We start from the raw sequence: 19,764 nt of genomic DNA on the forward strand, positions 1-19,764 counted from the left end.
CAAGGTGGAAATCCACTGTGGTGGTGAAATCAGTCATCTTGTTTCCCTTTGTACTACTGTCGCTAATAGGTTGGAGTGCTCTGGAAATGGGAAGGAAAGCTCTCATCTGCTCCAGGGTTTCCTAGGAAAGGCTCAGGAATTTTTTTTAAAAAGATTGGGGTCTCTTTTCTGCTTCAGGAGCACTCTGACCTGCTAGTGATGATGGTGCTAAAGGAATAGAGGTGCCTTGCTCAGCAGTGATTTCACCATTGGTAGGAGGGAGGGAGGTGGCAGTGGTCTCGGACAGGACTGGGGTCTGCTCCTTAAAACATGTTTTCCTTTCACCCCCTCTTAGATCCTCTTAGATCCAGCAGAAAGGTGGACTTTCTGGCTAAGGAAATGTTCCCTTTTAAAAACAAACAAACAAACAAACAAACAAACAAACAAACAAACAAACAAACCCTACTTTCCACATTGTAAAGTAAATTTGGCACTGAGGTCAAACACCACCACCAATGAGCTTCTCTTTCCTCACTCTGGTAGCGCAAATACAATACTGTAATGCTAAATTAAATAATTAGAGGTGGGATGCAACATCCCACTATGACAAGCGTTACATCTGTACAAACATTTCAGCTTGTCAAACAGAATGACCCCCATCTCCTCCCACCATGTGCTGTTTTGGGGATTCTCCCAACCCTTCCAGGATCAATTTCAGGAGGTGCAAGGGGAAAACCTCATTGCACAAGCAGAAGTCCTTGTTTGGGACTTCCACTGACATTGGGTGAATCCCACCCTGAATAAAAACCATATGCTGCCCTTGCATGATACCCCAAATCAGTTGCTTGAGACACTGAGCAAGACAGTTTGACAGAAACAGCCATGGCCGTGGCAGAGAAGCTCTGAGCACTGGTGTTTTCTGCTTGTTACCAGAGTGGTCCTGTGAGACTCTTTGTGCCCTATAAAAGACGGAAAAAAGAAAACGAATTGCCCACAACTCCAGTGAAGAAGGATTCCCCAAAAAACATCACTCTGCTTCCTGGAACTGCTGCTACTACTTGTAAGTCATTCTTGGAATAAACAGCCTTATCAAATGAATCACAATCATTCATATACGTATGTATATACATCCTTTGCATGTTGTAATGTTAAAATAACTTTATAAATGTTATCCATATGAAATGTCCATCCTCCTTTCTGCTTTCTCACTTTTATTCAGAAAAGCAAGCAATGCTGAGGATTTTTCCTTCAGCAACCAGCAGATGGTCATGGTATGCGTTGCAATGGCAAACACATCAAGGAAGTACTAGCATAATATATTATCTAAAATTTGAATATTTAGATTAAGTTTTTATATTAGTTTCTCCAGCTGGTAGGCCAAATCTGAGGTTTCCCTTCCAGTGACTCTGTCTCTTGGATCAGTGCAATTGGGAGGCCTTTATCCTACTTCTTCTGGATTGTTTCTTCTGTCAGTGGTGTCAGAGGAGGGCTGTGTCTGTTTTTTCTGAAATGTAATGGACGTTTGACTGTGAGTTAGTGCAAGGGTGGCTGAGCTGTGCTCTCCAAATGTTGCAGGATTCCCAACTCCCATCAGCTCCAGCCAGTAATCAAGGATGATTAGAGTGGTCTACAGATATCTGGAGGGCAACAGTCACCCCTGAGTTAGTGGGCTGGTTTCTGCAACTTGGAAGCAGAAATGAAGAGACCTCTAGCTGATTGGTATTAGCATTTCACTAATATCTGGAAAACGTTTCTACACTTTTTTTAGTCACTGTGACTCCTTCAGGACAAATCACTACCTCCGGCACTCTGACCTTTGACCGTACATCAAGCGTTGAGGCCACAGCTATTATATCAGAAAGCCCATCCCAAGGTGATGTTTTTACTGGTACGTCTGGTAAGTAAAATAAGTAATTCACACATGTATGCACATGTGATTGGGATACTTGTGTGGAATTGTAGATGCCTAAGGCTAACATTTCAGATTTAGGGATCCAGCAAGCTGCTTCAGCCACCGTGATAAGCCACAGTTTATCCTGCGCAACTCAAACAAGCCAAAGTATAGTTTGTTGTGTCATTTGAACCTGGACCATGGTTTGTTTCAAACAAACTGCAAGGGATAAGCTCAGAAATTAAGGGTTGCTCTTGGTTAATTTGTGCTATACTGTTTGCTATTTGTGGTTTGCTTGTTTCAAAGAAACCATGGCATGGGTTTGAATGACATGAAACACTATGCTGTGGCTTGTTTGAGCCACATGGGGGGACCCACACAGCAGGAGTAGAGGTATGTTCATGAGTAAACCATAGTTTAAGACGAACTGGTTTAGACAAACCTGGCCAATGTCTAAGAAAATTGGAAGACAGCAACTCAAATGACTTTACACTGCAATCCTATTGATGTCTACTTAAAATAAATCCTAAACTGAGTTTAGTGAGACTTAATCTCATGTAAATGTGTATAGGATTACAGTTGAACAGTGGAATTCTAGGGGAGTATATTCAGAAGTAAGCCCTATTGATTTCAATGGGATTTACTTCCAGGAAATTGTGTTTATGATTGCAGCCTTTAGCAATATCATAATAAACATTACGCCCAATTCACACAGGCCTTTTTTTCCTACATGCAAGCAGTCCTGGCCTATACTGAGCCACATACAAGCCTGAGACTGCATGTACTTGTGAAATTGGGTATACGAATACAGAGAGCAGATAACAGCAATTTTAATGAGTTGAAATATTTCTCCATATGAATGAGTATTGGCTTGAGACCAGTGACCTTTATTGAAAAGGTTCTATGCTGTAATGGTAAGTAAACTTAATAAAATATACTCCCCATGAAATGTCAATGTCTCAGAAGTGGTTGAAAAATGGATTTAGATTTGATAATTTTTTAAAAAAATTAGGGAATCTGTAAGCATTTCTGATCAAATTTTAGACTGACAGGTCAGTTAAAGGGATAAAATTCTGGTTGTTTGCACAAGGATGCCTGCAAATCCTTAGTAAGTCATTTTGGATAAGCATTACTACTATTTTTTTTTAAAAGGAAAAACAGCAGATGCTAGAATTTTGGTATTTATTTAGAATAAGGAACTTACTTATCTGAATTTTTGATTGTCCACATTCTGAATTCCAGTTTTAATCCTCCGTACTGAAGCTGAAACTTTATGCTAAACTTTTAAATACATATTTTCAGTCTTGCTTGTCTTACAAGAGAAACAATTCAGTTCGTTACTGGTTGATTGCTGTTATGAGGGACCCAGCTATTTAATTAACACACTTTGCAAAGAAAAATCTGTGGATTCTAATCTAAGTCTTCGCATTGCTCTTTAACAAAGAGTGATATGAGCTCTTCAGTTCACATTGTTTCCAGAATAATTCCAGCTGCTGCTCATTCCTTTTCGTACTGTAATCTTGCATCTTGGGTACTCATATCAAAAGTGTAAAATGAAAACCAAATGATGAATTCTTTTCATGAGTCCTGATTTTCCTTCTCTCTCCCCCCCCCCCCCAGTAGTACAAGACACAAACGTTCAGCAGCCTTGCCGGGTCAGGCATCCAGAGCCTCACTACCCAAGTTATCAGGACAATTGTCAAATCTCCGCATTCCCAGAAGCAGCACTGCCAACCTCTCATCCCAAAATTGGTAAGTTTCATCCCAAAGAGCTAAGTGAGAGATCAGGCATTGCGCCAACAGGTGCAATGGAATTCCCCTTCCCCCTGTGGTTCCCCAGTCTGCGTTAGGGCTGGGCAATAACTGCTTTCCAACATCGTAATATACTGCCAGCTAAACATCACGGTATGGCAAATATGTCACAATTTTGGAAAGGAATTGGGAAGGAACAAGGCAGTTGCCGGCCACCGTGCGCTGCTTCTGCCTCATCCAGAGTGCCGTCTCCTCCATCGCCCAGCGCCGCCCGTGTCAAGGCAGCAGTGGATGAGGCAGGTGTGTAAATGCTCCATCAAATGCCTGCCACACCAGATGCCTTGGCATGGGCCGGGTGGGGTGGGCAAACAGGCTGCCTGTCCCAAATGAGACAAGCAGTCCGCTCGCACCTCCCCCTGCCAAGGCAGTGGCAGCAGCTAAGGCAGCATCCGCCGCTGCCTTGAAATGGGCGGGGAGTGCAGGAGGAGGGATGTGGGGCTTGTTTGTGCTCCTTAGCCGGAGGTGGGGCAAGAAGCTTCCTGCTCCCCAGCTGAGCAGCCTCAATCCTTCTTCTCACACGCGAGCAGGAGAAGGATCGGGGCTCCCTCAAAGGGGGAGCGGGAGCACTTTAATGGAGCCCGACCCTGCTGTTGGATCGTGTGAGCTGGTGGCTAGTTGGGGGCTCCATAAAACTGCTTGGCTGAGGCAAGGGCAGTGGCGTGCCCATCACCCAAGCAGTTTAATAAAGCGAGGGAGGAACTAGCTGTATCAGCGCCTCGCCGATGCAGCTTGTTTCTCCCTCTGCGCTGGTATGAGGACAGACCGTGATGGTGGTTTCACTCTACAGTATATCGCTGGTGAAACCGCCGCTGTTCCTGAGCCCCTCTGCCTCCAGCACCTGGCTGCAGCGTGTTTCTCCTATGGGCACTGGAGGCAGCGGTTTCACCCATGGTATACCACTGAGGGAAGCCATCATTGCGGTCTCCCCCTTAGACCGGTCCTGGGCGATAAATTGATATATTGCCCAGGCCTAGTCTGCTTCAGGGAGTCCCCCCAAGTACCAGGTTTTGTGGGGACTGCATTGGGAAGGGAGGAAAATTCTTGTCTGCGCAACTGGAAACTAATTGTGTAAGTGAGACATCTTAACAGCATTTCACCTTAGATTCATATGTCAATATCAGCTTTCTTCCATAAGGGACTAGTTCCTATAACACAACATTTGGAGTGCTCAGTATGTTTCATAGTGCTTGCTAGCTAACCTCTCCACAGATTGGAGGGGTGGATAGGGAATCAGGAGAAGGGTGGAGGTGCGCAAATACAGTTTCAGATACAAATGCAGCAGTGTTGTGGCCCAATACTTATAGCAGGGCATGTGCTGAGTGTTTTGTTGTATACTGGCCAGGAGACAGATGTTTTGGAGGCTAGAGGCCCTGTGACCAGGCTTTTATTGGGTTCAGACTGCTAACCAGCTCAAATATGGGTAAGCTCCTAGCATTTCCAGCCACACTGGCTAATGGCCAAGGAGTTGTAGTCCGACAACATCTGGAGGGCTATAGGTTCCTCCCACTGCTTTGATCTCTGTCTGAATAGGGAATCTCTTAATTTGGCCATCCCAGGGGATTTATGAAACCTGTCAGTTTCTGGAATACATTGGGGGTTGTTCCAGTGGTACCATTCTGTTGATTCTCTGGAGGGAACCTTGTTATTGATTCAACTGCATTTGGACTTTCTCCCACAAGTCTGGTGCCGTGGTTTGCAGATGAACTGCAAGCTGAGTAGCAGTTTTGGTGTCAGCTGAAGCACATGGCAAAAACTCACACTGAGTCTGACTGAACATGTCATAGAGCCCATGTGTAGGCCTATAAGGTGGTGGTGGTGGTGGTGGTGGTGGTGGTGGTGATGATGATAGTAAAGGGGTTAAACTTTCTCAGCACCATGGCAGTAGCAGAATCACATCCAGTCGAGTTCTTTAGGGTTATTCACTGAGCAAAGAAAGAAAAAAACCCTCTGGTGGTGGCTATGATATTGCGTGGTGTGGCTCTTAATAAGATTTTATTTCCCTCATGACCTCTTAAACCTTCCTTTTTCATTCACTTCTGAGCACACTGTTGTGCACTGGCTATTCTAAAGAGCAAGTGCATTAGAAAAAAAAGCCCATTAACTGGGCATGACTACAGAAGTATAAACACTTATGGAAAGATCAGGCAATCAAATGTCAAGCTTTGTTCCTCACTGTAGAAAGCATAGTAGCTGACAGCTGTTGCTTCTGCAAATATATGGAAGACAGGGATGTTTTACTAAATCAAATTAACTACAATCCTATTGATACAGTTGAGCAAACATCTGTTTCATTTACTAACTTAATAAAAGCTTTGGGGTTTACATTTTGTTTCTCGTAATTCATGGCTTTAACTTTGAAACTTGCACCCATTGCAGTATGGTTAAAGTCTAATACATGCTAAATAATTGCTACGCAAGTTTGTATTTAAAACGTAGTTAGCATTTTTAAATGATTTGGGGGAACTGGAAGCATACTTGGTGTATAGACATATTATTTCTTGCAGAGTTTTCTGAATGAAAACTGGAATTTTAAAATTGTTTTGGTCCGATCTGTACACTTGTGTAATTATGCCTTTAAGGCTATACTCCTACCAACAGTTGCCTAGGAGTAGGTTTGAACTCAGAGAGGCTTGCTTTTGAGTAGACATAGATAGGATTACATGCAAATATTTGTGTCTATATTGTGATTCTAAACACACGTAACAGTGGGGCTTACTTCTGAGCAAACAAGCAAGAGTCTGACATTTCTGGGGGACCCTTTGCCAACTGCTCCTTTTGCGGCATAGGTATTGTGGGCAGCTGGCATCACAAAGCAGGCAGCTTTGTTTCTTCTGTGGGGGCTTGTGCAGGGGCCCCATGCAAATACTGTTGAAAACAGTTGCGCCTTGTGTAACCACAGTGAGCTGATTAGTTTCAGCTAACACACACACACACACACACACACGTGTCTTTCCATTGCAGACCAAATGCTTCATTGCTCATGTTTCTGTACCCATCACCACCCAACCTTTTTCAATGATGCAGCAGTGGAGAACAGCTTGACTGGTCCCCACTCCTGGTCCCTCAACAAAGCCATTCTAAAGCTTATTTGGTATTCAGCCCATGTCCTTGCACTTGCCAGAGGCTCAGAGCTGGTAACATGATTAGTGCATGATCAATGTCCCATTAAAAGATGCCATTAAGGCTACAGTCCTGTGGACACTTTTCTGGTTAAGGCCCATTGAACATGGTGGAACTTTTGCTTGAATGAACATGGATAGGACTGTATTGTAAAAGAAGTCCCTGCTGTCCTTCTGGGTTGCAAGATGAAGTGGCTGTGTGTTGCTTCTGGGAAGATGCACAAAGCTCTGACTTTTGTGGATCTCTGCAGAAAGTGACTTCCAAAGCTTGGAAAGGGACTACTGAGTATGCAGTAACAGTTATAGTTTTGAAATCTGTGCTTCTGGAACTCCCTCCGAGAACTGAGGTTTGCAAGTGGTATGAAATTTTGATTAGCCCAGGTTGTAGGTAATTCTGAACCTCTAAAGGGGCAGAGAGGTGAACCAAAGCAGTTACAGACTAAAGTTGCTACTATACAGTAAGCTTCCAATTGAACTTGAACCAAAGTATCTTAATGGATTTCTTTCAATTTTCAGTATTGACCTCACTTCCTGCCCTGGCTGTGCCACCTGCCACCCCCACCAAAACCATATCGGCTTCCGTGGTGAATGGTCTTGAAGTGACAGAGCAGCGGAGTTGGCTGTACCTTGAGGAGACGGTCAACTCCCTTCTCAGCACAGCTCAGCAGCTGAAGACTCTGATCGAGCAAGCTAAGCAGGCCAGCTCTTCCTACAGAGAAGCTGCTGTCACTCAAGCAAAAATTCAAGCTGATGTGGAGAGGAAAGAGGTAACTATGCTTGTGGAATGACAACACAATACTAGCTCTAAATCAGTCTGCAGCTGACTTGCTCAGGTGGCAAGTTGATAGCCTTCACAGTTTCTTTTATGCAATAGTGGAAGGCTGCCTATCATGGGACTTCTTAAGTTTAGATTGTACTCTTCAATTTTATGCAGAAAGTATCTGTACTTTGAATGACTGGAGTTTGATTTTAATGAAAATTGTAACACTGTCTTTAGCAATAATAAAACAACAACCACACCGTTTTTATATCAAGATCCACGGGTGTTTGCTATTTGCCAGAACAGATCTAAGCTGTGGTCCACTTTCACAGATTCCAGCTGTAGGCAGAATAAATAATCATTGCAATTATTTTGCACAACTATACCGTTTACTGCATATAGACATTCACAGAAAATGACATTTTTTATTTTTATTTTTACAAGGTTGGGGTGAGTGGAGCAGGGCGAGGATGAGATGAAAATGGCCAGCACAGGGGAAAGAAGCTATGTAATAGGAATAGGTCTAGGAACTATAAGGACACTAAAGCCCCAGCCACTGCTTAGTCCTAACCTTGGTCTTTTGTCCAGACAATTTGCGTGCTCTTCTATGCAACCATGGTGGCTAAAACTTCATAGAGCCAGTGAGATGCAGTGGACAGAGTGTTTGAATTGCAGTCCTGGCTTTGGAGCAGCTAGCAGCCATAAAAGCTTCCTATGGGGGTGGGATATAAGACTCATGTCACCCTCTTTTTGTACCAACTGCATTGGCACCTATTCATTTCCAAGCACAATTCCAAGTGATGGTTTTTGACCTATAAAGTCCTAAACAAGTTGGGACTAGGTTTCCTGAAGAATCAACTTCCTCCATATAATCCTGAGCTGAGATCTGGCTGTTTCTTCAGCTTTCTGTAAGGTAACAGCATGGTCTATCTGTCCCTTTCCACCCCACCTCTGGAACTCCCACCCCCAGGATATCTGAATGGCTCCTTCGCTGCTTGTGTTAGAAGGACATTTTAACACTTTAAACATGTATTAAAACGCTTTTGAGCCCTCTAGGATTTTACTGTTTCTTGTTTTATTTCAGGGCATGCCACTCTGAACTCCTATGGAATGGCATAAAAAAAATTATTAATACATTAATAAACAAAGGTCACTCAATGGCCTTGGGCAGGGATGTCAAAGGATTGCTGACCAAAAATCCCCCAGGAACCTCAGAGGTCAGACGTGACGGTAGTTATTAGACCAGGAGTGCATTCCCTTTTAGGGGCCAGTGGTCTCCTTGTCTTGTGGTCAACCACCAGGGGCAAAGGGCTGTATGTCAAAGTGGGTGTGGCCATTTAAAAAAAACCCCAAATCTAATGTAATGTAATTAAATTGATTGATTGAATAAAATGATAAAATTTGGGGAAGTCTTGGGTAATCACAAAAACAGTTTGGCACCCTTGAATTGCAGTAGGGGACCATAAAAAAAAAATATTTGGTGGGCATTTGGGTGTGTGTGCAAAACAATTGTTGGTATCAGCAGGATGGGGGCAGCTATGGGAGCATTCAGTCAGTAAAAAGATTTTTTTCAAAATTATTACAGTGGTACCTCGGGTTACAGACGCTTCAGGTTACAGACTTCACTAACCCAGAAATAGTACCTCAGGTTAAGAACTTTGCTTCAGGATGAGAACTGAAATTGTGTGGTGGTGGTGCGGCGGCAGCAGCGGGAGGCCCCATTCGCTAAAGTGGTACCTCAGGTTAAGAACAGTTTCCGGTTAAGAACAGACTTCCAGAATGAATTAAGTTCTTAACCCAAGGTACCACTGTATTATTATTATTATTATTATTATTATTATTATTATTCGACAAATTTAGGGGTGGGCTTTGAAGGTCTACAAAAACCCCTCCTGGTATCACAGCAGGGGACATGCAGGAGTAGTCGGGAAAATGTGGGGAGGGGGAGTGGAATCTACCCTACCAACCCGACACAGAGGGCATTTGGGTTGTAGTTCAAAGACTGGTCAGCACATGCCTTTTTTCTCCCTTGATAGTTGCATTGTCAGCTGATGCCTTGCACGTATATCTGGGCACCAGGCCTCACATTCCACCAAACACAGGGCTTTACATTTGCTTCACAATGGTTGCTTCAGCTAGCCCTACACATGCAGCAGAATAAAAGGACAGGCTCTTGGTAACTTGAGGCTGCAGGCGCAGGGTCTGCTGTTTTGGAATGCTCCTTTACATTAAAAACTTCCTGAAAATGGATAACTAGCATGACAGGCAATGGGACTGGACTTGAACATTTCTCCTGTGCATTGGTGGGGAGCAGAGGGAAATAATCAGAAGTGGCAGGCACGCACATATTCCTATTATACTTATAGACCCAGCTTAAGTGTGCAGAAGGCAAGTGATAGCTTCTTTCCAGGATATTCATTGGCTTAAACATCTTGGTTAGAAGAAGACAGCAACTCATGACCCGGAAATTACGAGTTATATATGAAGGAGATAATATTGCCATGTAGATTAAGTTGTTAATGAGTGGAAATGAAACAAGCTGGTTTCATAAATGCAGGCATTTAATTGGTGGCAGAGAGAAAAGCTGCTCTTTTCTGTGCCACGGAAGTCATTTTCTCCTGTTTCGATACTTGGAGAATTCATACCGTCAAATGAACTTTTCTGTTTCATTTTATCTGAGACTCAAAAAGGAATTAATCCCACCCCTTCCTGTACACATAAAAATATACGGCTGTCATTGCACAGCTCCCATTAGAGGATTTGCAGTGCCACATCACAACCCTGGACTTGCAGCAAGTCATGGGTGGGATAGGGGAGCAAAGGAGAAGGCAAGTTGCACAACACCAGTGTCCATGGCATGGGAGTGAGGAGGTAGAGACACCAAGAGGAAAACTGTGGTTTTAAACAACAGAACAGAGTTTACATTCATAAGGCCAGGGGTTCCTGCCACCCCCTCCCCATCGCTCTGGATCCTCCTGTGCGCCCTGGAAATCTGCTCCTGAGAGTTGGGTGGTCCTTCGAAATGTGTGTGTTGGGTTGCAGGTGAGGGGAGAGGCTGCAGATAGAGAGGAGAGCTGGGAGAAATCACCCACCCATCCCAACTGCATGCAATTCAAGAAATATAAGACAATGTGCTTTATTACGGTGGTGGGACGCAGGTGGCGCTGTGGCCTAAACCACTGAGCCTCTTGGGCTTGCCTATCAGAAGGTCGGCGGTTCGAATCCCCGCGACAGGTTGAGCTCCCGTTGCTCTGTCCCGGCTCCTACCAACCTAGCAGTTTGAAAGCATGCCAGTGCAAGTAGTTAAATAGGTACCACTGTGGCGGGAAGGTAAACAGTGTTTCCGTGCACTCTGGTTTCTGTCAGGGTATTCTGCTGCACCAGAAGTGGTTTAGTTATGCTGGCCACATGACCCGGAAAGCTGTCTGTGGACAAATGCTGGCTCCCTCGGCCTGAAAGCGAGATGAGTTCCACAGCCCATAGTTGCCTTTGATTGGACTTAACCGTCCAGGGGTCCTTTACTTACTTTTTTTTTTTACTATTACTGTGGTGTTGCATTACATGAGGACTGTTAGAGCAATAGTTTCCTCACCAGTCATTCATGGAAAACATTGCTGCTACCCAGGCAGCTACTTGTTAAGTTATATACCAGCTTGAGCCTGAGGACATGGTGTGTGACTGTTGTAATTACCTTCCAGAGTTATGTGCTTTAATAAAACACAGTCAGAAACTGCTGTTCCGAAATATGAGAAAAAAGGTAGTTAGGTGACTATTCAATCTGACATTTCTTTTAAACATTCCTCTATAGTATTTGAATTTTTCTAAGATAATTGAACATTTCATACATCTAGGTTTTCTGAAGGGGTAAATAATGTTTATAATGTTGGGTGGAAAAATCTGGATCATATTTTATTTCTGCCTCAGAGGTAAAAGCATTTCAGGGAGGAGGTGGCACACATTTCTCATCCTGCTCAGCTTGATGTTAGCTTCTGCTGCAGGATGAGAAACAGTCCCTCTTGTCATAATCGGAGCTTTGCCTTGGTGGCAGCAAGAGATAGATGTGCTGGCTTGCATAGCTGGGCGACAACCATATTTGGCCCAACACACTGTGGGTTTGGGGGTACACTGGAAGAAACAGCCACATCTTGCTGGGGGTGGGAGGTTGACCCTCCAGCCCAGCACCCAACATTCCTTGGATAAAACTGCATTTCTGTACAACAAATAGAAGCCTAATGTTAACTGGTTTCACCATTATGGATAAAGGATGCCTGGGAACTGTGCATCTAGAAACGTCCGTGTCCTCCTGCATCCTAACTGACCTAAAGATTGGATTAAAAATGTGTCAAGGGATCCTCTATCTTCAAGAGCCCCATAGCCCAGGGAAGCTTTTTCTGTCAGGGCTGCGAAAATGCTTCTGGCAAAAATTCCCCTTCAGTTCAAGCATACAGGAAGCTTTACAGAGTCTGGACTCAGGGGGGAAAAATGGCACAATTAAGGCTATAGATCTGTACCCCCTTACATTGGTTAGGTCTCTTTTAACTCTGAGTATTTATGCACAGGATTGCACTGTTAGTCTGGAAGGGAGGTCTCATGAGAGAGAGATGCCAGCTCTAGCACAGATTAGTCTGCACAGCACAGTTTGTGCGGATTAAAATGCCAAGCATGGTTATATGTGGCTGCAGAGAGGTAATTATAAGGCGGCAACACGATGACCACAGCTTTTACTGTATATATATTGGTATTTTATTTTATTTCTACCCCCACATTTTAAGGCAAGCATGTGCAAACCGTCTGAGGATGAAAACGTTAAGAGCAATGCAACAACAGAATGGATAGCATATAATAACACAGCAGAGATAGCGTTATATATAGCCACTAATAAAATCCAATAAAGAAACTCGGGATACAAAAAAGGTTTTAGGGTCTGTTTAAAAGCCACAGAGTTCAGCTCTTTGGCAGATATGCATTAAAATGCATACATGTCACATATTTCCTTAGAGTTAACAGAAAGAAGTTCTAATTGAGATTCGGTTTTGTTTCATGTAACGAACACCCCTCCCCACAATCCTAAGAACAAGATACAAATAGTTAACTGATATACACAGCTTGCTATGTAAGTGTTCAGGCATCCAAAGTTGAGGTACCCTTGACCTAATGCCTCTCATGGGCTTCTCTTGCAGCATTTACGGTGAGGTCCAACACCAAACCTTCCCCCCATTTCTTCACTGCAACTCAAGGATCAAGGCATTTCCTTCATATGTACTGTGTTACCATTCTTAGAAAATAGCCTTACAAAAACTGGTGGGCAAACCCATTCCTTGCTAAGCAAAGCACAACTTTTACAGATTATTTGTTCTGACTAGCAAGCTTTTTCTGAAGCATAGAGACCTATATCAGGCCTTTAACAATTTTATTTATTAAAAAAATGTATATAACGCTGTATCATAAAAATATAAAAACAAACATCAGTAGACCATTGTTAGGGTTGTGCACATCATTGCCTGCATAGGCCTGACGGAATAGGGAAGTTTTTAGCAGGCTTTTAAAAGTCTGCATAGAAGACACTATGAACATGTAAGGCAATGATATGAATATATAAGCCAAATTATTAATACCAAGCAGCATCAAATCTGGTTTTGCTTGGGAATTCTAAGAAACCAACAAATGATGGCAGTTTTGAAATCAGTGTAGTTTGGAAAATTTCAGTCTGCCATCTTGATTCAAAATGGCACCCAATTGTATCCCAGCATGGATGAAAACCTGCTCCTTGATCTCAGGAACCATCATGCAAAATGGGGTTGCATCTTAATAGCTGCCCAAATGGAAAATGAGCAAACAACTTTCCAAAATATATAGTAGAGGCAGACACTACAACTTAGGAACAGTTATAACAATCAAATGAGTCATGACTGTCAAACCTGTGCTGGTAATTGGCTTTACTTCCTAGGCAAAAAACCAAAACCGAATCAATTTTTTTCCTTGACAGTGCTTACTACACTTTAATGGCATTGGAATACTTGGGAGTGTTAATACTGGTATCTATGTTACACAGTATTTGAAGGCTGAAAGCTGCTTCTCTTGGCTTACAGAGCAAGTATATCATAAAAAGTGTGAGATTTCCATCTTCTCCTCTCTGCCTAATGTGATTCTATGCCATGGTCATTTTATGTTCCTGTAAACTCACAACACTCCAGACCTTTAAATGCCGTGATGTCAGGTCATAAAGATGATCTGAAATTAAGCCTTTAATCTGCTTAAGTATTAGGTTCTACTCTTGGATAAATCTACTTTGCTTTAGATTGTTTTTGAACTGTTCCTCGGGAGATTTAACACCCTAGGCTGGTGTTGAATCTAATTTTGGCTAGTATCTCCAGTCTTGATACATTTAACTTAATTTATTTAGCACTGCCTAACAGTGTTCTTGTGCTTAGTTTAAGGCTCTCTGGAGCTTGCCTGCATTGTGAATTTATTGCGTGTTTCCATGCTGAATGAAGGGTATATAAATAAAGGGTTTGGCGTGAAGGAATATTGAGTTAAGACCACGGAGGAAAGTGTTATAGCTCAAAAAATGTCCATGTGAAATTTTGCAATGCATTTTGCCCTACCTTACAGCAAACCCAAACTTGTTCACCATAGCAAGTCTCCCTAATGAGCCAACCCCCTCCCAAAGTTTAAGCCTTCCTGTGGGATAACTAAGCCAAAATAAAGATGGATCGCCCCAATGGCAGTAGCACTCCTTCTCATTATAAGCCTGTAGCAACATGAAGCTTGTCAAAGGGAAGCAGGTAGAGCAAAGAAAGAGTTCAGGAGACCTCAAAGCCACTGCCGCCAATCAATCAAATGTCTGGGGCGGGCAGGGGAGGAAGAGGACACCATATGTACAGATTGTCTGGATATAAAGACATTCCTCCAAGATTAGCAAAGCTACAGACATATCCATTTCCTTTTTGATTTTTTCTAACTGGAGGTGGGATGGCGGGGAAGGAGATTTTGTGGAGTAATGGAGAACTGGAATTTATGCAATACTTGTTCACACCTAAACTTCCTTTACCGATTTAACAGCACAGTTTTAAAGCAGGGGAAGGGAATCTGGAGGCAGTTTGTCCACCTTATCCAATGCTCTGCCCGGATGTCCTTGGCAGATGGGAAGTGAGAGCAGTGGAACACTCTCACGCTCCTCCATTCTTTTCTTCTTGATTTTTTAAAATTAACACATTGTGTTCCAACTACTGGAAACAATGGGAGAGAAGTAAAAATGTTTCCCCCCCCCCCCCGGATACTAGACTACTATTGTGGTTGCCTTGTGGTTGCCTTCCTGCATCTTAAGGTTTTGAAGAGGTTCCAGACAAGGCAAGGCAAGGGAGGGTTTTATCCCTGGCCCTTTCAACCAAGGGGTCACATGTAGGAAGGTGAAAGATCCTGGAGAGATAGATTCCAGAATTACTGCTGGCCACCATTGTTGGTAGTGATCTACATAGAGCCTGGTACCAAGGCAATGCCTTGTAGCATCTTAACAACTTTCAGCCAATGAATGAAAGCTGGACCAACAAGTAGAAAGCTAACAGTCAATTTCTGTCTTCTGTGTCATGATGTTGCTTCCCATGCTTGGCTCTTTAATGCTATTTTCTTGTTCTTGTTCTTTTTATTTTGTTTTGTTTATGCATTTTTACAATTTATATATACACATCATACAGTATTCACCATTATCTCTTATCCTCAGACTTCCCAGTCCATGGGATTCTAGGTAGTCCTTTGTCAGCTGCATAATCTATTATTCCACCCCTTTTCATCTCAAATCTTCCTTTATTTAATGTTATCTGTTGCTCGTATGTTTATTCCTACTTTTAGGTTAAATTATACCCTCCAAGATACTCTTCAAAGCAACAAAGAAAGGCAGGGATATAGCAACCAATATAAAAGAAAATAAACTACAGGCTAGAGATAGGAGATTAAAGGGCCCTGATATTGGAAGAAGAGCACCAACAAAATTAATATAGTAAAAACTGAGCTTCAAACCTAAAGGTGGAGCTTTTAAACTACTATCTCGGGTGTCTCCTACCCCTTCAAAGAGCAATATAGACCAGAGAATGATGAATGTAAGTACTTAAACCAAACTAAATATATTAGAATGGCGGGAAGAAAAGTGGGAGCACCTGGACTCCCTAGAAAGCTCTCACTGACGGGAGAAGAAGATAAAGATAAATCTTGAAATTCAAAATAATATTAATACTCTTTTTCTTGTTCTGAAGTTTATCAAATTGTGTCCAAATTAACCACTTTTGTGAGTGCAGCATTCTGTCAGCAGCTTGTTTGGACGCCCTTGTAATTCCTTTTCTCTCACACACAGAAACCTAGGTACCTGCAGCTTTCCCCCTGTGGGGCAAAAAGCAGCTTTTAATCAGGTGATATTAAACAGCAGGTTCTCTCCTGCTGCTGACCAATGCCTTGGCTCCAACCAGTGTCAGGTCCCTGCAGCTTCTATTCACTTTGCAAAGATTGCACAGGAGATCCTCATCACAGCCCTTCTGCATCACATCGAGTTCCCTTCTCACAGGAGTGTTGTTGTTGAACAGAAAATTACATAGCAGCAGAACACTTTAATGGAATCATTTAACTATGCTCCAAAGAGCAGCCTGAGATGTCTGTAAAGCTGAAGTTTGCAATGTCTTTTTCCTTTTAGCAGTATCAGGGCCAGTTATTTCAACAAGCTGAAGATGTAGATGGAAAAACAGAAATCATCATTAAGGTAAGCACAAGGCACTGCTATCAAACAGCAGTTCAGGAACGTTCTGTTCTGGTACAATGTTGTCATTGTCTGTCAATGTTATGCGTTTCCAGTTTTGGTTTGCTCCCCACCCCCTGGTACAGGGATGAAGTCTACCCCATGACTGTTAGGGTGCTGTCATCCACTTACTTGTGGTGGCCTTTATGACATTCTGTTATTCTGGCTCCAGTATCATGATGCTCTGCGGCCAAGACCACTGGCATGGTCAGATAACACAAGCACAACTGGGAGTTCCCTGGGACGAGCTCTGAAATGTCTGGTGCTCTTTGCCTCCTGTGACAGGCTTTGGGTCCCCGCTGTACACACGTGTGCTCAAAGTGTGCAGCCTATTTCAAATAAAGCCCTCTGAAATTTGGGTGCAGTGTAGACAGCAGCAGTGTAGACAGCAGCACCTCCTGGCGTGATGTAGCACTTGGTGAGTATTGCGTTTTTTGCTTCTGCAGTTGCATGGAGGCTAAAACAGTGCATATTTGTCCTGTTTCCGACTCATAAGGAGGGTGAGGAGATTTCACCCCTCCCATATCCAAGAATCTGCTGATGTTCTCTGCTGATTCTCGAGAGAGGAGGGGGCGGTTTCTGCTCTCTACTTATTCTGCTCCAGCCTCACATCAAAGAGAGAGAGAGACTGAGTGTTAGAGAGAGATCGTGTGTATAGATAAGGTTGCTGCTAAGAGCAGCTGCAGACACTCAGTGCAGTTCAGCATTTTCGTTTAGACCTCATTTAGCTCTGTACATAGTTGTGTATTATAGTTGTAGATAGAATAAAAGAAGATATTCTACAGAGCTGCTCTCCGAGTCGTTTATGCTCTGCTATACTCTGTTGTGCGACGACTGTCTTCTTGTTGGAGTGAATCCAGTGCTCACAACTCTAAGCTGTGAGTCCACAGCACTTTGACCTGTTCCTGTGCAGAAGGTGGTCTCTGGAAGTGCTACCCAGCTCGCCTAGCCCAGTCGCGGCAGAAGTGTGTGAGTCCAGTTGGTGGCACTGGCTCAAGGGCGATGCTGACAGAGGGAGCTCTATCCAAGCACTCCTTTGTGCATCCTACTGGCACTCAAGGTGGCAGAGCGGGAGATGTCCGTGCAATACTTTCCATTCCCTGATCAGAGAACATCCCAGTTGCTTCCTTCAGTGTAGATCCCACCCAAACTCACAGCTCAGCGAGGATGAGGCAGCAGGCTGTTCTGCGGCTCTTGCAAGAGACAAATGCACTAGGGTGGGGGGCTTATTTGGATTATAGCTAGGGGTGTGTGTGTGTGTGTGTGTGTGTCATCCTTTCCATACAAGGACATTTTGCCCTGAGAGGCAAGGAGCAGAATTAAGGCTGTGATGCCCATCAGGAAAATGGTACAAGGGAGGCTGAGTTTGAAGCAGCCCACCCAACGTTATAGCTTTGATTCAGATTGGCAGGCCTCTACGGCTACATTTGCCTTTTTAGAAAACATAGGCAATCCAGTCTCGGGCCTTCTGCTGGCACATCTACTTTGGCCCTAGTCCCATATGTTGCTCCCACGTATATCAAACCTTGTACAAGCCGCAGTGTCAGGTTGTCAATGGTTTGCGTACACAAGCATTTACTGCCGTACCCCCCCCCCCCTAAAATCAAGGTATATAATTCTCTGGCACCTGTTATATTTCAAGATTTGCAGATAATTTGCAGGCAGATGGTGCAAACAAATTAGGTGATAATGAGAGTGTGAATCAGTTGGGCCCCGAAAGCTAGCGGATCCATCTGCACTAAATATGGCCTGTGTTAATGCTTTCACAGCATGTCAATTTATTCACTGCCAAGAATCCCTTCCTGCGCTGGCCTCATTCAATTATACCAGGTTGCTAATCATGCCTAGGTATGAGCTATAAGCAGATTGAGCTGGGAAACATTCCTTGCGTCCTTATTTTTGTTCAGGTTTTGAACGAGCCACCCCAACGCGTAGAGCTTGCTCACTTTAATGGGATCTTATGAACCAAAGGACATAATGACAGCTCACCAAAGCAGTGTCCCGTTTCCCCCCGCCTGTTGTATTAAAAGTGTTGCCTGAGGATTTAATGCCTGTTTTTAGGTGAATGAAAAAAATGCAGTTATGCTCAATCAATTCTTAATTCTAATGCTTCCTCACAGCTCTCCCCCACCCCCACCCTCATCACCTGTTCTTATTCCGAATAAAAATCCTGGTTCTTCCAAGTGGCTGGCAAAAGGCAGATTCGGGGCGGAGGGGAGTCTAATGCAGAGCCTTCAGCTTAAAAAGTTAGGCCTCTCAGTATTCTTATTCTGGAAGGATATTCTCCCAGTTTTTCAGTATTACAGACCAGGGAAAGGTATATGGTATGCTCCAGGTGTTGTTGGACTACAACTCCCATCAGCCCCAGCTGGTTTGGCCAATGGTCAGGATTGATGGCAGTTGTAGTCCAACAACATCTGGAGGGCACCACCTTGTCTCCCTCTCTTGTAGGCTCCTGTCATCTCACTTTGGTGTTCAAGAACTGTTGTTCTTTTATTCACAGTTCAGCACCATATTGTTTTCATGAGTTTTACTTATCTAATTTTTATTTATTTACCCCTTTCCATATTTGAGCTCTCTCAGCACATGCTTGTGTTTCATAGTCAGAACTAGCAGTGCCTAAGAGTCCCCGAGAGGTAGACGGTAGACGGGGATTATTTCCATATGTGGTGGACCTGTGACAAGGTTAAAAAATTTTGGGAATCAATTTATAATGAACTCAAAAATAAAATAAAATAAAATAGGTATACCTTCCCCAAAAGACCAGAAGCGTGTCCATTAGGCTTAATAGGAACAGAAATTAAAATGTGAGATCAAAATCTGTTTATGTATGCTATGGCTACCACAAGAACCCTCCTGGCCCAAAGATGGAAAATACAAGACATACCAACTATCCAGGAGTGGCAGGTGAAGCTGACAGAATATGCAGAACTTGCCAAACTGTCAGGGAGGATCCGGGACCAGGAAGATCAAAGATACCAAAATAATTGGAGTAAAGTTATTGAATATTTAAAGAAGAATTGTAAAGGGGTTAAGACACTAGCAGGAGTGACATAATACCTCCAATGTATAATAGTATTATTATGAGAATGATGTGTGTGATAGAAAGGGGTTAAATATACCAATTGTAGGGAGGGAGGGGAGTCGCAACTCGGCAGAGTCAAAGGGAATGTATGGTTTTATTATGGTTTGTTGGAAAAGAATATGTAAGGAAAACAATAAAAATTTACTTTAGAAAAAAAACACAGTCCCCGAGAGCAAGTTACACTGGGAAAAAGAAGCCTGAAGAGGCCATTTTTTTTAAGATCTGCATTTTTTAAGGGGGAAAAAAGGATGGGTGATGACAAGGTCAATTCCTCCTGCTCTTTGGAAACCTAAGCAACCCTTTGGAACCTGCAACCCATCTGCACACATTTCCCCT

General features: G+C 43.3%; 1 protein-coding gene across 6 annotated transcripts in view; it reads left to right on the forward strand.

Annotated features, from left to right (window-relative positions):
• DEAF1 (DEAF1 transcription factor) overlaps nucleotides 1–19,764 on the forward strand; it is a 31,612-nt gene that overhangs the window by 8,901 nt on the left and 2,947 nt on the right. For 3 of the 6 annotated variants that reach the window (XM_028735237.2, XM_028735193.2, XM_028735228.2), the window contains exons 7-11: nucleotides 913–1,039; nucleotides 1,748–1,876; nucleotides 3,491–3,622; nucleotides 7,318–7,568; nucleotides 16,242–16,307. In XM_028735237.2, coding sequence (XP_028591070.1) covers nucleotides 913–1,039; nucleotides 1,748–1,876; nucleotides 3,491–3,622; nucleotides 7,318–7,568; nucleotides 16,242–16,307 — 705 coding nt within the window. The remainder of the gene's footprint in view (nucleotides 1–912; nucleotides 1,040–1,747; nucleotides 1,877–3,490; nucleotides 3,623–7,317; nucleotides 7,569–16,241; nucleotides 16,308–19,764) is intronic. The other 3 variants (XM_028735202.2, XM_028735211.2, XM_028735218.2) reach the window with 3 other exon arrangements.

Source organism: Podarcis muralis, chromosome 1, assembly GCF_964188315.1.
Source record: "Podarcis muralis chromosome 1, rPodMur119.hap1.1, whole genome shotgun sequence".
Taxonomy (NCBI): domain Eukaryota; kingdom Metazoa; phylum Chordata; class Lepidosauria; order Squamata; family Lacertidae; genus Podarcis; species Podarcis muralis.